Source organism: Ciona robusta, chromosome 12 (assembly GCF_009617815.1).
Source record: "Ciona robusta chromosome 12, ASM961781v2".
NCBI classification, from domain to species: Eukaryota; Metazoa; Chordata; class Ascidiacea; order Phlebobranchia; family Cionidae; genus Ciona; species Ciona robusta.
This window is the reverse complement of record NC_143246.1, coordinates 4651639-4670013: the sequence shown is the minus strand read 5'-3', so window position 1 is coordinate 4670013 and position 18375 is coordinate 4651639. Positions and strand designations below refer to the sequence as shown.

The 18375-nt window shown below is 36.4% G+C and overlaps 3 protein-coding genes across 4 annotated transcripts in view; all 3 read left to right on the top strand.

Moving 5' to 3' along the window:
* The window catches only part of LOC149727023 (deoxynucleoside triphosphate triphosphohydrolase SAMHD1-like), a 51138-nt gene that overhangs the window by 24194 nt on the left and 8569 nt on the right, over positions 1–18375 (top strand). The window lies entirely within an intron of this gene.
* LOC149727027 (CD63 antigen-like) lies at positions 195–3488 on the top strand. Its single transcript, XM_089889985.1, has 5 exons — positions 195–417; positions 1114–1244; positions 1588–1696; positions 2424–2565; positions 2981–3488. The coding sequence occupies exons 1-5, from the start codon at positions 255–257 to the stop codon at positions 3249–3251; spliced, it is 816 nt and encodes a 271-aa protein (XP_089746111.1). The 5' UTR covers positions 195–254; the 3' UTR covers positions 3252–3488.
* Positions 6320–18305, top strand: LOC149727026 (uncharacterized). Of its 2 annotated transcripts, XM_089889966.1 has the most exons (9): positions 6529–7122; positions 7689–7820; positions 8198–8341; positions 9562–10066; positions 10958–11091; positions 12708–12788; positions 16010–16167; positions 17450–17591; positions 17934–18305. In XM_089889966.1, the coding sequence occupies exons 1-9, from the start codon at positions 6544–6546 to the stop codon at positions 18018–18020; spliced, it is 1962 nt and encodes a 653-aa protein (XP_089746092.1). In that variant the 5' UTR covers positions 6529–6543; the 3' UTR covers positions 18021–18305. The 2 variants fall into 2 exon arrangements, with proteins under 2 accessions (XP_089746093.1, XP_089746092.1); XM_089889967.1 differs by lacking the exons at positions 16010–16167; positions 17934–18305 and having other exon boundaries at positions 6320–7122; positions 17450–17585.

The following is an 18375-nucleotide window of genomic DNA, read 5'->3' as shown; positions in this document are numbered from 1 at the left end:
CGAAATATTGTATGTTGTTAAAACGTTTAGGAACCCTTCTCAAAAAATACAGTCACTTTTTAATTTTGAGATATTTCTGCACATTTCTTGACCCATTATTTAGAAATAATGCAGTCTATGACCTTTTCATTTTATATAATAAGGACAAATTTCAAATGTCATTTAGATACTTTCAGTTGCAGATCTTAGATTATAATAAAGATTAGACTTAAATGCTCAATATTAACGCAAATATAATATAATTCCTTTAGAATATGCGCAATAAGACGGGAAGGGAAATGGGCTGTTGTGAAAATTCCGCCAAGAGGTGTTTAATTGTTCTAAACAGCCTGTGTCTTCTTGCTGGTTTGGTTTTCATTGCTGGTGGAATCGTAATCACCGTAAATCTGGGAAGCTATTTAAAATATATAGCTGTCGGTGAGTTATAGTACAAAAGTACATTTTGGTAGTGTTTTAAATGGTATGTTAGTAAAGTAAAACGTACACAAACTCAATGTAGCATATTGTAGCATATTAAATACAGACTCGTAGAGTAGAATTAATATTTAGCATATATTTTACACGTATTTCCGCACTATTCTATGGCAGTATTTAAACGAGTCTGCTTGTATGAATAAACAAGCTAGTATAATAACCAAATTTTGCAGGTATTTCAGTAAAATTCAAATTACCAGTTTTCAGGACACATAAATACGAAACAAAAATTTTAATATAAGACTGTGTTTACGACAAATTTAAATACAGCGCCAGAAACTATACTGAATCTATCTAAGTTATAAGGAAACTTTTTGTCGAATTGAAAATCCTATTTATGGCCTCGGGGAGGGAAAATTAAGTGGTGACGTCATTTGCTAAGCAAGCAGACGCGGTTTTAATTATTGGGTAACTCGGTATTTTTGTTCTAAATATAGGTACAGTGTTAATTTTTATAAGTGTGTTTTCGCATTCATTAGCTAAATATCCGAGTATCTAAAATTAATATAATAACGTATAAATAATAGCAAATTTGGACAAAATAAGTTACGGAAAAAATTCTGTGCCATTTAGTTGCGAAAATTTGGGCTTTTGTAAATAACTTACATAATTATAAGTCCATATTCATGTTGTTTACAGGTAACATAAAAGTCGCTGCGGATTTTCTCAACAGCGCGCCGCTCATATTTATCGGTTTCGGTGCTGTCATTTTTATAATTTCACTTTGTGGCTGTTGTGGAGCATATACTGAAAAAGTTTGGCTTTTGAAGGTGCTTTAACAAAATCACTTAACGTTAGAAAATATTATTGCATTAGGCCGTGTGAAATTTTTGCTTTTAAAACATAGTAGGGTGGGGGGAAATGGGACACTATTTTATTTAACTTTCTCGTCCCATTTAGTAGTAAACAAAGAAAATTCCAAGAATTAAACAACCGTATTATCACGACTCCAATATAGACTTTCGTTATTTGTCTAAAACACAATTGGGATATTTGAATATCATGTGCTAAAATGTCCCATATTTTCCCTCAGTACTATATATATCTTGTTAAATGTTTTGATATACAAATGTCACTGTAAAATGAATAAAATGTAAATTTATATCTTTTCAGGTTTACAAGGTGTCTCTTGTCATCATATTACTAGTGTTAGTGGTAATTGCAGTCTTGGCTTTCTGCTTTAAATCATCGCTTCGAATGGCTCTGCATGTCGCCATGCTGAGTAAGTTGAGTTAAATGCTATCGCTCGATCATGCCTATCTAAACGGCAGCATGTCAGTATAAGCTTAGCGCCGTATTTAAATGGCTAGTGCAGTGACCTGCATTTAAAAAAGCGAGTTCGCGACACAGTACAGCGCTACAAAGAATATAAGGCATATAACCAATGCCCTTGGGAAAAACGCTGAAGCACTAAAAGATCACTATTTTTAAGTTTGGATAACTATCAACAAAAAATATAATGGCTGACATATTTGCTGACAACTCATTAGTTCGCTGTTCCGCGCGCATTAAGCCAGGGAAAGGTTCAGAACCGTTCTATACTGTTACCATTGAAGCATGTGTCACTTGGACCTTTACGGTCATTGCTTCAACCCAGTGGTCACTATATTTGGGTCGTCCAAATTGTCAGCCATGCAGAAAAAACAATTTAACCCACTAAGTTATAAACGTGGTAACTCGTAAGCGAGCATAGGGGTGCAATTTAGACAACGGTATTATAACGACCATCTTGCCTCGCCGCATGAGAATAAACATGTTACATTTAAGTATTTATTTAATCAAAAGCTTCACCTTAATTGAATTATTGTACTTTGCTTACTACGTAGGCGTAACTTTGTGGATAATTGTTTTTTTTGTAGCGGACAGTTTAATTTAGGCAACCCATTAGTGACCACTGGGTTGGTCCAATTTGTTTTTGTTTTACGCAAACGCAAAATTTTTCTCTGTAGATTTTCTACATACCCACCATAAAAGCTCAAAAGTTTTTAACCTGGTGCAGACACAACTACAATGTTGTGGCGTGGATACTTACATGGACTGGCAGAGTAACTTGCAGTGGACACAAGCCGCACACGAAAGGGCAGATGCCGCGTAAGCGTTGCTGAAAAAATACAGCATTTAAATTTTTTTCTGATCGTGTTTTTTACAATTACCAACGCTATTTTTTGAGTCCCTAGGTTATAGTTATAAAATTTCCTAAATATTTAAAATAATATTAGTTACCAAGTATGGGACGAGAAAAGAGAATGTAACATATAGTACGGTGGGGGAAGATGGGACACCTTTAGCACATAATAACTAAATATCCTGATCGTGTTTTAAACAATTAACAACGGTCTATTGGAGTCGCGCGAATAAAGTTTTATTATTATTTAAATGTTCTTTATTTACTACTAAATGGGACGAGAAAATAGAGTTAAATAGCGTTCCATCTTCCCTCACCCTATACTGTACATCATCTTAACCGTTTTAACATTAATGCTTTGTTTTTGTGTCTTTTTTGAAGTGGTATAGAGAGACACACGCATCCGGTGCCCGACAGCTGTTGCGTGAACCCAACGCCTAATTGTGGCTTGTCTACTTTCGGGGATAACATCAAGAACATTCACCTCAACGGGTGTGCAAAAACATTGTGGCAATCCTTCTCAACAAGAGGTGACATGGTGGGCATGTCCGGACTTGTCGTCGGTGGTTTGCTTCTCATCTCCATCGTGTTTAGCTGTTGTGTTATCAATTTTATTCGTGAGAACGGCGGGCGTGTCACGTCATATGGTTAATATAAAGACGTTAAAAAGTTATTTTTAATATAAGAGTTTTTGTTTTTCAGTAATAGTACTACTAATTTTACGTATTTTCTGCAGCTTTGTTATTTTAAAAGTTTTGTAATAACTTTATTCGTCTCTTTGATTACGCAAGCGAAGATTGAAAAATATTTAACACGAAAAGACAATATATTTACCGACAAAACGACAGTCGTTAAAACCCGCTTATGGGTAAAAACACATTTACATATAATTGGAAGAAAGAAGCCTGGTAGCCGCCCTTTTTTGTTTTAAATTATTTACTTATTATGGTTTCCTTAGGCATAAGACACTTATAACAGCAATTGCTCCAATTAACCCATCAGTGGTCACTTAATGGGTTGCCTAAATTGTTAGCCATGCAATATATAGTAGTGTGGGGAAAGACGGGACACCTTTGGCACGTAATATCCCAATATTCTGATCGTGTTTTAAACAATTAACAACAGTCTATAGGGGTCGTGAGGATACGGTTTTATAAATATTTGTATGATCTTTGTTTACTAACAAATGTGACAAAAGAATGAAATATAGGTGTCTCATCTATCCCACTACTACTGTACAATTACCCACAAAGTCACATATACGTGGTAACTCGTAAGCTGGAACGAGGTGCTAAAGCAGGATCACCCGTGTTATAAAAACGAATATCATTTCCCCCCCAACGCCAGGATCCGACAAGTCACTTTCATTCGGTGGTAACTTGCATACAAACTATATTCGGGCAGTTTAAAGTCTAATTACATCGTTTACATGCACAAAGTTTGCGCACATTTGGTTTGTCAATTAATTAATATTGCATGTCTGGTCTATAATCATTAACGAGCAATTAGGCATCTTATCCGCGCGAAATTTTTACTGGATTTTTAATGGCATTCTAATTACGCCTTATATAAAGGGGAGTATATGCACCAATTGTAATTACCCAACCGAAGTATTTAAATTGTATAGTCATTGGGGGTAAAATGGAATACCGTTAGCATCTAAATCCTATGTTTTCTGATCATATTTTAAACAATTAACAAGCAGTTTTAGAGTCGTAAGGATATATAGTAGGGTGGGGGAAGATGGGACACCTTTAGCACATAATATCCGAATATCCTAATCGTGTTTTAAACAATTAACAACGGTCTATGAGAGCCTTGAGCATATAGTTTTATATTTCTTTGAAAGTTCCTTGTTTACTACCACATTGGACGAGAAAATAGAGTTAAAATGTGTCCCAACTTTACCAATCCTAATACTATATGAAGCATTTTACGGTACGGCAAAAAGAAGCTGTATGAGGACACCAAACATCCGAATAGAACATGAGTAAGAAAAAACATTACCCACAAATGTATAAACCCGCGGTCGTCCGCCACGCGACGATAAATAATTTACATTCATTCATAAATCTTCTGATGACAATTTAATGCTATTGTTTTTTAGCGGTATGTAACTTATAGCACTTAAAATGCGTTAAGGCGAAACGCAATGCTAGATAGAGCATTTGAATAAATAGGAGTGAGGATTAAAATTGTCCAGTTATCCACTTAACGTAATATAGTTTCCGAAATAGTGATCTGCATTATGCATGTGGTAATGAATTTCAATGAATAAATAATTAGTTATGTTGCTTTTATTAGATAAAAAAAACTGTTATTTCCGGAAACCATTTGTTAAAAATTAGATCGTTTTATGATAGTAAAAGTGGGCAAAAGGGTGATATTATTATTTTTTACTGGCACAACAGTTTATTAATAATAAAATGAGTAAAAATGGCAAGGTAAAATAGTAGGGTGGGGTTAAATGGGACACATTTAGCACATAATATACAAATATCCTAATCGCGTTTTTAACAATTTACGGTCTATGCGAGTTGTGAGGATACGGTTTAAATCATTCTTTGAATGTCCTTTTTACCACCAAATGGAACGGAAAAATAAAATAAAAAAGGTGTCCAATCTTCCCCCATCACCCTACTACATTTCCTATTGGTATGCATTATGGTGTGCTGTAGGTTTTTGGCCTTTGCTTGTGTTTATTTTAAGACTATTAAAATACTTGAAAGAATGTTTATAATTAAGCTATAACTAAAATTGGTATGACGTATAGTACTGTAGGGTGAGGATACCGTTAGCGCCTAAATCCTATATTTCCTAATCGTGTTTTTAACAATTAAAAACGCTATTTCAGAATCATATAGAGATACGGTTATAAAAATTCTGCCAATATTCTTTGTTTACTATAAAGTGGATGAAAAAAGGAGAATAAAAACATGACTAATTTTACCTAACCCCATACTATATATAGTACTTAACGTAATTTTATTACAGTATTTCTTTAGATTAATTAACGTCATTAAATTTAAACGAATAATTACAGTTCATTGCAATTTGTTAACGAAAATAGCTTGACACGTTACCAGTGTTTAGCACTCCGTGTTCTGCTACATTTGACTAATGAATATGAATATTGATTGGTGTATGTAGCACTAAGTATGAAAACGAAAGTTTAATAACCTACTAATAGGAACCGTTTTGGGAGCAGTAGTCACAAATAATCGAAGCTCTAATTGGTTTCCACGCATCAAGGTAAGAAGGGTTCAAGTTTTCTTTAAAAAACACAAACCTATTTAAAAGTGATTGATGCATAACAATGCGCGATTATTTCTAAGTGTCAGGTGACAAATTTGTACAGTATGCATAGGATTATATGACATATAGTAGTAAGGCCTATATACCACACGTATCTGCACCCTATCCTTTATGTTGAAAGCCATAGCAAGATTAGTTCACGATAAAGATTATTGCAGTGCCGTTAAATGCCACGAACTGTTCCAGGTTGTAAAAGATTGATGTTAACATTTAAAATTTATGACTGTTTCCTATGCAAACCTTGTGGTTATGAAAGGAAAAACGTTTGGAAGCGATGACATGCATTCTGTAAGTGTGTCTGTACGCATTCTGTACAGAATAGCAAAAGCCTCTCTGCGCTTGACAGAACGCGGACTGTTTCGTACACGCTAGTTTTTAATCTTCTTATTACATGATTTTGTGCTTGTGTCAGATGTTGTATTATTAATTTGCTTTTAAAACGACAAGATTTTGCAAAGATACTGGCTTGTTCTTCTGAGAGCTTTAGATTGCTTTGTGCAAAAAGCAGATGCGACGCGTCTCTCGTCCTAAAAAGGCGAGAACCCAACTGCTGATTGATTAAGAAAAAGGTACATTGGATATTAAAGTTGTTATTCTTCAATGAAAGGTTACTAACTTGCACAGACAACATGGAATCGATAAACACTTGCAAGTCAGTGGATATAAAAGGGCGAACGGCAAGCACAAAACCAAGAAGCCCAGCAAAAAAACGGCAAGAGTTGAACGAACCGTTAGTATCTACTGGCAGCGCCATGAACGCCACACGGAGACGAACCCAGTGGAAAAATACTTCTTCTAAACAGGAGTCACTTAGAGACAGTCTGCTGACGAACAGCAGTGTAGAAGATACACTTTGCTCGTCATTTGAATCTAGAGCGAGCGTCAGGGGTTACAACAGAAACAGCAGAGAGCAGAAATCCAGCTCACTCGATATTGAAAACTCAAACTTTCTTAAAGTACCTTCACCTAACAGCGGGCGACAATCTTTCTACTCGACTTCGCCGTCTACAGACGAAGGCATTGTAACTGACGACCATGAACAGCAACTGCAAGACGAACCCCAACCAGCTGTAACTCAGAACGGATTTTTGGAACGAAATTTGCGGCCGAATTGCAGCAAAGTGTATCAGAATCCTAGCAACAAAGAACCAATTGAATCGCAGTACATGTTGGCTTACCGTACGGGCCGAGGAGCAATACAGCATAAGGTGAATTGAGAAATTTATTTTTCCATACTGCAATATACGATCAATGAATTATACCACGATCTTTTAACATTTTTCTGGCGTATTCTCCGTTTAATCGCATGCGACACGCTATTATTCCTTTAAGTTTAAGCACATTTATCGCAATCTTTGTTTTACATTAAAGAGTCGAAACTCTGTACTCAGATGACAGTTTATGAGATATGTCCCAAGCGGATACATTTTATGCACCCAGCGAGTGTAGTTGCCGATAGTAGGGCGGCATCGATTAGCTTTCATTTCCAAGAAATAAAACCTCGTCGGGCGGCGCCGCGCGTCTGGAAATAAGGGACCGATCAATGCGGGTTTATGACTGATACTTTTCTACAGTGGTCGAGCTTTTTTCCTAGTTTTTTTTCGACTGCCACAGTACCCACTGTATCGCCTTCAGCTTAAATTAATGGCACAAGATGTGCTGATTAATGCGGCGCTTCTCTTGCCTTAAAGGCCACACACGAACAGCATGCATATTTTATAAGTTAATTTTCTGCATAAGTGAGCTGTTAAATTCATCTTTCCATTAACTTGAGGCTGGCAGCGATGCGGAGTGCAATGATATGATCATGGGGAGAACCGAACAACTTAGAAGCTATGACTCTGGTGGCCACACCGGAATATATCCGCACAACGAAAATCTCTACCGCCACATAAACTACAATGCGGTGAGCTGCCGTACTGCCCTTCAAAACATGTGTAAATAATATGGTGGGGTGGGGGAGATGGGAAACCTTTTTATTCTATTTTCTCGTCCCATTTGGTAGTAAACAAAGAACATTCAAATAATTAAAAAGCGTTTCCTCACGACCCCCATATACCGTTGTTAATTGTTTAAAACTCAGGACATTTAGATATAGTATGTGCTATAAGCGAAGGCACCCCGTATTTCCCCACCCTATTATAACCTGGCCTTTTCGTCTATGAAATACCTATGTAAATTATAACTTGGCCCTTTTTATACTAAAATACCTATCTAAATTATAAGTTTTATTATTGACTAGAATACCTAGATTTGCAATAACAATTTGGCTTTTTCGTCTAGAATACCTACGGGCCAGCACAAACAGCCACATGGAGACGGTATAAATATTATAGAAACGGTCCCAGTATGAGTGACGATACTCAGACCATGCAATGCTACAGCAGACCAGACAGCAACAGACATATTCAAAGAAGGCAAAAGCCCGTAAGTCGCTATAGGTTATATACAGTAGGGTGGGGGAAGACGGGACACCTTTATACGTGTTTTAAACAATAAACAGCGGTCTATGGAAGTCGTGAACATACGGTTTTATACTTCTTTGAGTTTGTTTTGTTTACTACCAAATTGGTAGAAAAATGAATGAAAAGGGGCCCCATCTTCCCCCGCCCTATACTACAACATATGCTATTAAAAAAGATGGGTTCCTTTTAATACTACGATACACGCACGGGTGCATTGCATTTAGGACTGGGTCGTAGTTGTCCTAATACTACCAATAGTGTATACCCACACAACTTAAATTTGGAAACTTTTTGGTAAAACCTATATTTTTCTCCAATACATGTAAAACAACATTAAGTGGAAACAAAACAAATGTATTTAATCGTTGTAATTTTCCATAAGCCAAGACTAGTATAATATGTCTACAGGCAAAATATTACACGGAGTAGTATACTAGATACGGCTTTGAGAGCCGTTTAAGCCCTATTGATTAGCACTAAGCCGTGATACGTAACTATGATAAATGCGACCGAATGCGGGGATTTAGTTTAGTACTGAAACCTTATGGGCGCTATATCAGATAAACTATATTAGCGGTTTTATTTAAAAATAACGCTACGACTGAGATGTTATAAGTATTTGGAAATGTTTAAAATGATATTTGATATATAACATTTAAACAGTTTAACAGAGGTTATTTTTTTTTGGTACGATGGAAAACAGACAGAACTGTCGTGGCGTTTTTAACGATTTTTTGATCTTTTTTGATAGCTTTTTATTATGTGTGTGTATATATAGACGTTTACCGTTTTATGTTTAAGTATTTTATCGTGTGTAAAGTATTTCTATAATATATTTCTCCAGTTTTATGCAAAATACAGTATAAAGTACTGGCTTTTGAAACGGTTGTTTTTTAAGCCGTACCAAATTTGCCTATATACCGTTTTTATACAGTAAGAGTGGGGAAAATGAGAGTAATTTTCATTTTATTTTCTCGCCCCATTTGGTAGCAATCAAAGAACATTCAAAGAATTATAAGACCGTGTCCTCAAGATTCTTATTGACCGTTGTAAATTGTTTAAAACACGATCAGTATATATTTGGATATTATGTGCTAAAGGTGTCCCGTCTTTTCCCAGCCTACTGTATTCAAATATTATATCGGTTTCGTTCCATGTAATTCTATGTGTTACTCTAAACAGTTGATTCGCCGGAACACAGAATCGTCTAGACTGTTATTAAACGGATCATCGGAAAACGTTTGGCATCACTTGCCCCCGCCGAATGTAAACAGCTTGCAAATTCAAAGCCAAGATACAAGTCCCTGTTACTGTGAAAACGAACCTACACCAGAAGAGATAACACTCTCCCCGCTAATGGAAAGTAGAGAGGCATCAGAAAGTGGCAGAAGCGGTCCAGAGAAAATTACCCGGGCAATAAGTCAGCAGAAAAGCTTTGATAACAATCAGTGCGATCAGCAGCACCAGATCCAGGCGCATAGAAACGAAAATAATACCCCTTCCTCCTACGGTGAAAAGGACAAAAACGACAACCCGAAAAACGGCGAAAACAGCCCCGTAAATGGGAAACCACTGGACGAAATGGTTGATACACAATCACCGACCGCATGGAGTGAAAAGGACGTCACCACAAATTCTTTGAACACCCCTTCCCGAACTGGATCAACAAAATCTGCCATTGCTGACGGTTGGTATATGTAATCTTGTATTGATTTATTTTAGATGAGCGGAACTGTAAACATTTAGAAGCCGGTATAATGCAGTTTTACATTTAAGGAATCTTTTAAACTAACAACGAGGTATTGACATTTTCTAGAAGTGTATAAAAACAGATTTACTGTTTTTTTTTGTTTAAAATTAACATGTAGATTTTAATTCGAAAACGAGTATATTTTTTCTATACCTATAGCAATTAAAAACTAACTTTACGTTGTGTATATGATAAAATACGAAATAAAAAATGTATCAGAGGTTTGACTACAACATTAATTAACACTGCTCAATAAAATTTTACGCTATACATAATTAATAAATAGAACTACACAACAACAAATATTATACGACCGTTTTATAAGCGTGGCGGGCGTTACAACATGGTGTCTTGTATCATACACCTCACAATTGAGCGTAAGAGTTAATACATGTGTGAGTCAAACAACTTTGTGTTTTTTTTTATACTTTTTCATTTTGTTAATCTAAGGCTAAGGCTAAGGCTAAGGCTAAGGCTAAGGCTAAGGAATCTAAGGCTTTTAAACAAACCATTTGGATTACTAGATTGAAAACAATGCCGTTAAGTGTCTTGCCCAAGAACACACATACGTCTACAATGGTAACAGCGGCCTTGAACTCGTGTAACCTCTAAGGTTAGAGGCAAGGGCAGTAAAAACTGTAACTTAAAGTTTATTCTCGCGTGGCCGGAAAAATAACGACTATATAACACAGGTGTTCTGTTTTATACACCTCGTACCAGCTAACGAGGTATGACGTATGTAATTTTTTGAATGTTTTTTTTTTGCATGGCTGACAATTTAGCAACCCTTAACCGATCAGTGTTTGTTTTTGACTATTTTTTTCACAGCGCTTTCGACTACAGTAGTGGCTACAGCTACAGGCAGCGTTATACCAGAGAGCAGTCTTACTGCAAAGGAAAAACAAAAAAGTTTAACAGAGCGTCTCATGACAGTTGGGCCATGCGATCAACGAAGAGTTCAGGTAAAAACTGGGTAAAAATTTTGTTTTGTTGCGTTTATGGGTATGATATTACATTTGGGGTAAGAGGGGTACTGTTAGCACCCAAAAATCCCTTGTTTCCTAATCGTGTTTTCCACAGTTATCAACGTTTTAATTGCAGAACTATACGGTTATACAATTTGTATTGATTTTTTCTAAAAAAAATGAGACGAGAAAAGAGAATGAAAACACATCCCATCTTACCCCACCCTGTTATATATCCACTTTGGCGGTTTTGCAATATTCTAACATTTAAGTGTAATTTTTTCTCCGAGTTTTTCCTTTCGTTTCTACCGTCATTTTATAGGCGCAAATCTAAACATAGTTTCATATATTAGTGTTATATGGTACGGTGGGGAAGATGGGACGCGTTTTCATTATATTTCCCTGTCACATTTGGTGGTTAACAAAGAATATCTAAACAAATATAAAACCGTATCCTCACGACTCCCATAGACCGTTGTTTGTTTAAAACACGGTCAGGATATTCGGATATTATGTGCTCAAGGTGTCCCGTCTTACCCCATCTTACCATTTACAACTAATAGTCAATTAAGTTCCGTTTACGATTTTACCGTCACCCATGTACATTTTTGGATTGTTAGTCGACGATTAAATTTTAATGCGCAGACTGACGACTTCGGCAAAGGCTCTATCGGTTTGGCAGTTCGATCCCACTGTCACATTCCGAAACCGCGATCCTAATTTCTAAAGCACGAAAGCCGTTGAGTGTTCATTATTAGCAGCTCGAAATGACGCCGTAGTTTTCCAAGGCGCTTCAACAAGCAGTAACTAAAGTGGGCGATTACGCTTGGAAAGGGCAGTGAAAGTTCAGGCTAGATTTTTTGCACGTTAAAAGGTTATGTTATAGGTTTAAGCGTGTATGGTATTATGTTTAGTTCATTTAGGCAGATGTTAAGTATAGGTTAGGGTGAGATAGTACAGTTTTTACTCTTATTTTCTCGTCCCATTTGGTAGCAAACAAGAAGTATTTACAAAATTCTATAACCGTATACTCATAACGCTAAAAAAGCGAGTTTTTTAAACGCTAAAAATGTGGGATATCATGTGTGTGTTAAGGTCCTTGGAGTATCCCATTTTACCCCACAGTATTATAGTTAATAGTAGGTTAGTTAGACCTTTATATTCGAGATACGATAGCTTGTATTTATTTGAAAGCAATGTTGAACCTAAAGGTGAGGAAGCTTATATATGTGCATTTATAAGTTAAATAAAAGAATGACTAAATAACGAATAATTAAATGAATGAATGAAAATCAATGAATGACACCTATTTATTCCTTGTGACTCCCTTCTCTTCGTTCTTTAAACATATGATAAATTCGATATCGTTTTCAAAAATATATACAAATAAATGTTATGTTATCCTTGCGTGGCCGGGCAATAACAATTAATCGTTATAATAGGGGTACCCTATATAAGAACTCGCGTGTAATGCGGTTGCAACGCCACTAAAAAAACAATGATAACCAAACGGTTATAGGTTCGCTGTCCAGCTAGAATTGTTTGTTTTTTTCTCTTAGGTTGTTTATAACTTCATGTGGTATTGAATTTGGCCTAATTTGTTATTTCTACAGGGCATTGTAGAAGATATACTATGCGAGATGGGAGAGGAACGAATTGTTCAATACAAGAACGCTTTCGCTAAGTTTGACAAGGTATGTATTTGTGGGCTTGTGGGTTTAAGGCTCGTTGCTGCCATCATTGTGGTCGTATGTGCATATTCTTGGGAAAAAACTTAATAGCAATTGCTCCAAACCAGTGGTCATTAATGGGTTGTCCAAATTGTCAGTTATACATAACAGCAAAAATATCGCTCAAAAATAATAGAAAAATAAAGTTACATACGTGGTAACTCGTGAGCGGACTCAAGGTGTATATGAAACATAACAACCGTGTTATAACGGCTATCCTTGCCCTCTACGCGAGGATATTAATTAGTTACATTCATTTATTCATTCTCTTGAACTTGTTAAAATGAACCATGTTACCTGTAACCGCCAAGCTTTTATTCCAATTATTCGGATTTTATTATTGCCGTATTAGTCAACGCATCAAATTGGTTTGTTTATTAACGGATGGTTTTCTGTACAATGAAAGTAAGAACGAAAAAACAACGCAATGTAAAAGAACAACAAAGTACTTACAAACTGTTTGCGCCGATTAAAGTGACACCATCAATGGAATTTTACTAACTTATACATCTGAAATAAGAATATTTGGTAAAAACGATAAACTTAGAGCGAATACACAAGACTGACTGCAGGACTAAACGTATGTACTACATTTAAAATTTAAGCAACTGTAACTACAAGGACGTAGGAAAGCAAGGAATTAACCAAACCCGAGTGATGCGGGCGACGCTGATTGTTTCAAAAAGGCATATAAACTTAAACGCATGAACACAAATGCACGCTTCATTGAACTTAGACTGCGATTTACTGTAACGCAAATGCTGGTGGTAACCGAGTAAATTCGATTTTAAAATATATACCTGAAGATAAACTACGTATGTCCTGCGATAACAATGTTGCATTTTATTTATACTAGAGTTGAAGAAACATGCGATGTTTTCATTTTTATCGTCCCATTTGGTTGTAAAAAAAGCACATCTAAAAATATGATTACATCCGTATTCTTACAATTTAAAATGGGTTAATATAGTTAAACACGATTAGAAAAAAAAGTATATTATGTGCTAACCGTATATTATCAAAAGGTACAAAATATAAAATAAAGACATTTAATTTAATGATGTATGCAGACTGTATGAATGAGTTTATTTGTATACCAATTAACATTCCATAAGAAATTAAGAAGTGGCAAACATATTTTGTGGCTATACCATATATATGCTCTATGCTCTATGTGAATAAATTTCTATCAAACCGCATTTTAGTCGTTATTGGTTATTATGTAGCCACAGCACAAAATCACAATTCGATTTAGACACATGTGTTATTCAATTCGGTGTGTGAAATTGTGCTTTGGTCTATTTGTGGTTCGTAATTTCACCGCCAATTACCTTTGTTGCGCTTGACTTAATCGAATTAACGGTGATTAAAATACCAGCCAGGGTTTTCCTACGTAAGCGCGAGAAATGAATCATTCAGTTGCTTGTAATTTCGCCACATTAGCCGCAAACGGCCCGTGTAATACCACCGCTAAGCTATTTTCAATTTGCGGCTGTAGCTTCGGTAACGTCACTGCTACCATTGTTGGCGTATGCACTGGCGCAGCCAGAAAAAAATAAAGGGGGGGTTTTAATCAAACAAAATTTTTTTTTTGGTTTATAAGGGGGGGGTCGCGACCCCCTAAACCCCCTGGCCGCGCCACTTGGCGTATGTGTCTTTTGGCAATACACTAAACGGCAGTTTGTCCAACCCAGTGGTCACTAATGGGTTGTCTAAATTGTCAGCCATGTAGAAAAACTGCCAAAAAAATTATTACTTACAAAGTTATACATACGTGGTTACACATAAGCTGGCACGAGGTGTATGAAACAGAACACCCGCGAGTTATACCGACTGTCACTTTCCGTAGCGATATATAGTATATGGTGGGGTAAGATGAGACATTTTCCATTCTCTTCTTACCCCATTTGGTAGTAAACAAAGAATATTTACAGAACTATACAATCGTAGCCCACGACTCTAAAAAGCGTTGTAAATTGTTTAAAACACGATCAGTAAATATGGGATTCAGTTGCTAATTGTATATAGTAAGATGGGGGAAGATGGGACACTTCTGGCACATGACATCCGAATATCCTGATGGTGTTTTAAACAATTAACAACGGTCTATGGGAGGATTGAGCATACAGTTTTACAGTTCTTTGAATGTTCTTTGTTTACTACCACATGGGACGAGAAAATAGAGTTAAAATGTGTCCCGACTTCCCCCATCTTACCCCACGGTACTACTGTATTTAATGAAAACTATACAAATCCAATACCCCACGAAAGCAGTTATATTTAGCCAATACTTAATATGTCTAGCTCACACAATGACAAGTTATGCTTGACGAAAGCTAATTTCCAAAATATTAATTTTTGGCGGCAATTTCGGCGCCCATCTCAGACGCGTTACTGATAATTGACGATTCAAAGCGATTAAAATCCGCCTAATAACAAACGCGTCAAATGCGTTATTGGTTTTTGAATGATTTACAGGTCAGTTCTCATTTACAAGGATCTGACTTTTTGCTCGTTTTGGCTATCCAAATTCAATATGCGTGATCGACACTCCCAATTGGTTCACCCTACTACGTTATGCTATCTTATTAACTGTCATATAGTACTGTGGTGTAAAATGGGATTATGTTAGCACCTAAATCCAATATTTTTAGTCGTGTTTTAAACAATTAACAATGCTCTTTTAGAGGCGTAGGGCTACGGTTATATTCTTCTATAAATATGTTTTGTGTAAAATACCGAATGGGACGAAAAAGTAGAACGAAAGCATGTCCCTCTTATCCCACCCCACTATATTTTAGAGGGTTTTAAAACCAGGGGCAAAGCTGCGAGTTGTCACTTTCATTTCCCCCCACCCTTTTTTCCAATTTACACTCGCTGAACACGACTGACTGTCTTGCCGTGACAAAATAAGCTTATTGATCGCTAAAGTGTCATTTATTTCTGTTTTTGTAATGTAATGTAATCTGCGTCTCGCACCCCAACCGTTAATCGAATGTGGGTGGCGTTAATTCCAATATAAAAACTTAGGAGAAAGCGCGTTCGACCTTTTTGAAGCAAGTAGCTATTTTACCGTTATGGGCTGTTAAAATAAGACCGTAGGCAAGATAACGTTTATGAAACAAAAAAAAACAAACAAAAAATTTTTTTTTTTTAAAGAAAAAAACAATATTTTTTTTACGCAGGATTCCAGTGGCATAATCAGCTCAAAGCAACTGCGACAGTTATTGCGTACATTAGGCCATAACCCGAGTGATATTGTGTTGAGGGAGTTGGTCAACCAAGTCGACATGGACGAAAACGGAAAAATTGACTTCAACGAGTTTATAATAATGATCGGATAGTAAGAAAAATTACATTTTTTTGGGTGGGGAAAGATGGGACACCTTTAGCACTAAAGTTCAAATATTCTAATCGTGTTTTAAAGAAATAACAACGGTCTATAGGAAAAGATACGTTTTTATAATTCTTTGAATGCTCTTTGTTTACTACCAAATGGGATGAGAAAATATAATGGAAAGATGTCCCGTATTCCCCATCCTTCTATATATAACAGTCCTAGGCTACGTTTAGTTTAATATAATGCATTAAAAACTGTTAAAGCCTACGCCATCGCTATGAAAAAAACAGGATCAGTTTTTCACGCCTGGGGTTTAGATTTAAACGATTTTCCGCCTCACAAAAAAACTAAACTTTTTCACTCGGTTTAAGTGTGAGTCGGGACTGCCACACCCGCAATTATTCACACATAATCGAACGTTGGGGTTCTTTAATAATTTATCGAGCAACCGATCCACTTCGTAGCAATATCTCCCGTGCCGCAAACACAATATAAATTTTTAATGCAACAAGAACACGGAGTTTCTTAAGCCGCTGCTGCTGTACCGTCAAGCCGACTCTTATGCCTCCGCAAAGTGTTTTCTAAAAGGTGACCGTATAACTCCCAACGGGGGCCACCGCACTGCCGTCAACTTGTTCCCGGCGTTACATGAATTAATCATATGTGTGTTCCAGAGGGCGCGCGTTTTCCATATTTTATGAGCATGTTTTTTCTTGTTTACGTTTTTGTTTAACAAATTGTAAAACACCTTTGCTCCAATTATCCACGAAAGGGTAATTATAAAACATTTTAGCCAGCTGCGGGCACGTTATAGCCTAGGCGCCTTTTTCTTTCCAAATTCAACATATAGTAGGGTGGGGGAAGATGGGAAACCTTTTCAATCTATTTTCTCCTCCAATTTGGTAGTAAACAAACATTTAACGATTTTTTTATAAAACTTTATCCTAACGGCTCCCATAGACCGTCGTTAATTGTTTAAAACACGATCAGGATAATTAGTTATTATGTGTCAAAGGTGTCCCATCTCCCCCCACTCTACTATACATAGTACCATGGGGTAGGAAACAAAAGCAATATGCAGAATTATAATACTGTAGCTTTATTGCAGTTTGTCGGGTACCATCGCGTTGTTGCTTTTGTGCGTTAATTATTTAAAATGTCATTAAAAATATAGTATTGAAAAAATAAATAGAATTTGTGTATAACTTCACTCAGTATGACTTTGTGTAATTTGATTTGATTTTTTTATTCTTTGTAAAAAAAACTTATTTTGTTTACCTTTTAGCTTTGACAAGGCGAACAACGAAGACGAAGACCTGAGTAATATCTTCCGTGTGTTTGACCGTCATGAAAGGGGGTGTATTGACGTAGAAGAACTACGAAATATATGGAACAATTTTCTACAAGGCATGGCACCCGTTGACGAGGTATATCAATGCGTGAGTTCGTGAGTTCGTGAGTTCGTGAGTTCGTGAGTTCGTGAGTTCGTGAGTTCGTGAGTTCGTGAGTTCGTGAGTTCGTGAGTTCGTGAGTTCGTGAGTTCGTGAGTGCGTGAGTGCGTGAGTGCGAGAAACATCAATAAAATGAGTGAACGGCACTTAATTGTTTATCTTTATACGTGGCAGAGCAACGACATACATACGTGGTAACTAGTAAGCGGGCACGCAACGTATGAAACAGAAACACAGTGTTATGCCGCATTTGGTTGCACCGCAACGCGAGAATAAATAAGTTACATTCATTCCAAATTGATTTGTTTCCTTTTCCAGTTTGAAGAAATGATTCGGGTCGTAGACAACGACGGAAACGGGGAAATAAATCGCATTGAACTGCTTGAGATACTTAGCACTCGATGATTTTTGTTTTCTGTGATCTCTTGCACTGCTTTCTGCGTCCTGTATTGCTCTCTCCATACATGGTTGGCCTTAAAACTACTACTGCTCATCGTACATTTGCGTTCTATGTTATTTTAGAGCTGAAGCTGAAAGTTTTTTTTGAGGCTGTTATTTTTTTAAGGCTGTTATACAGACTTTTTTGAGGCTGTTATTTTTTGCTTGTAGGCTGTATTTTTTTGACGAATCTAAACAGCTGGTTCTATTTCACTTGAAATTGTTGGTAAAATACATTCATAATCAAGTTAATAGCTTAACAATATCTGTATAGTATAGGGTGGGAAAGGATGAGACACCTTTAACACATAGTATCTAAAAA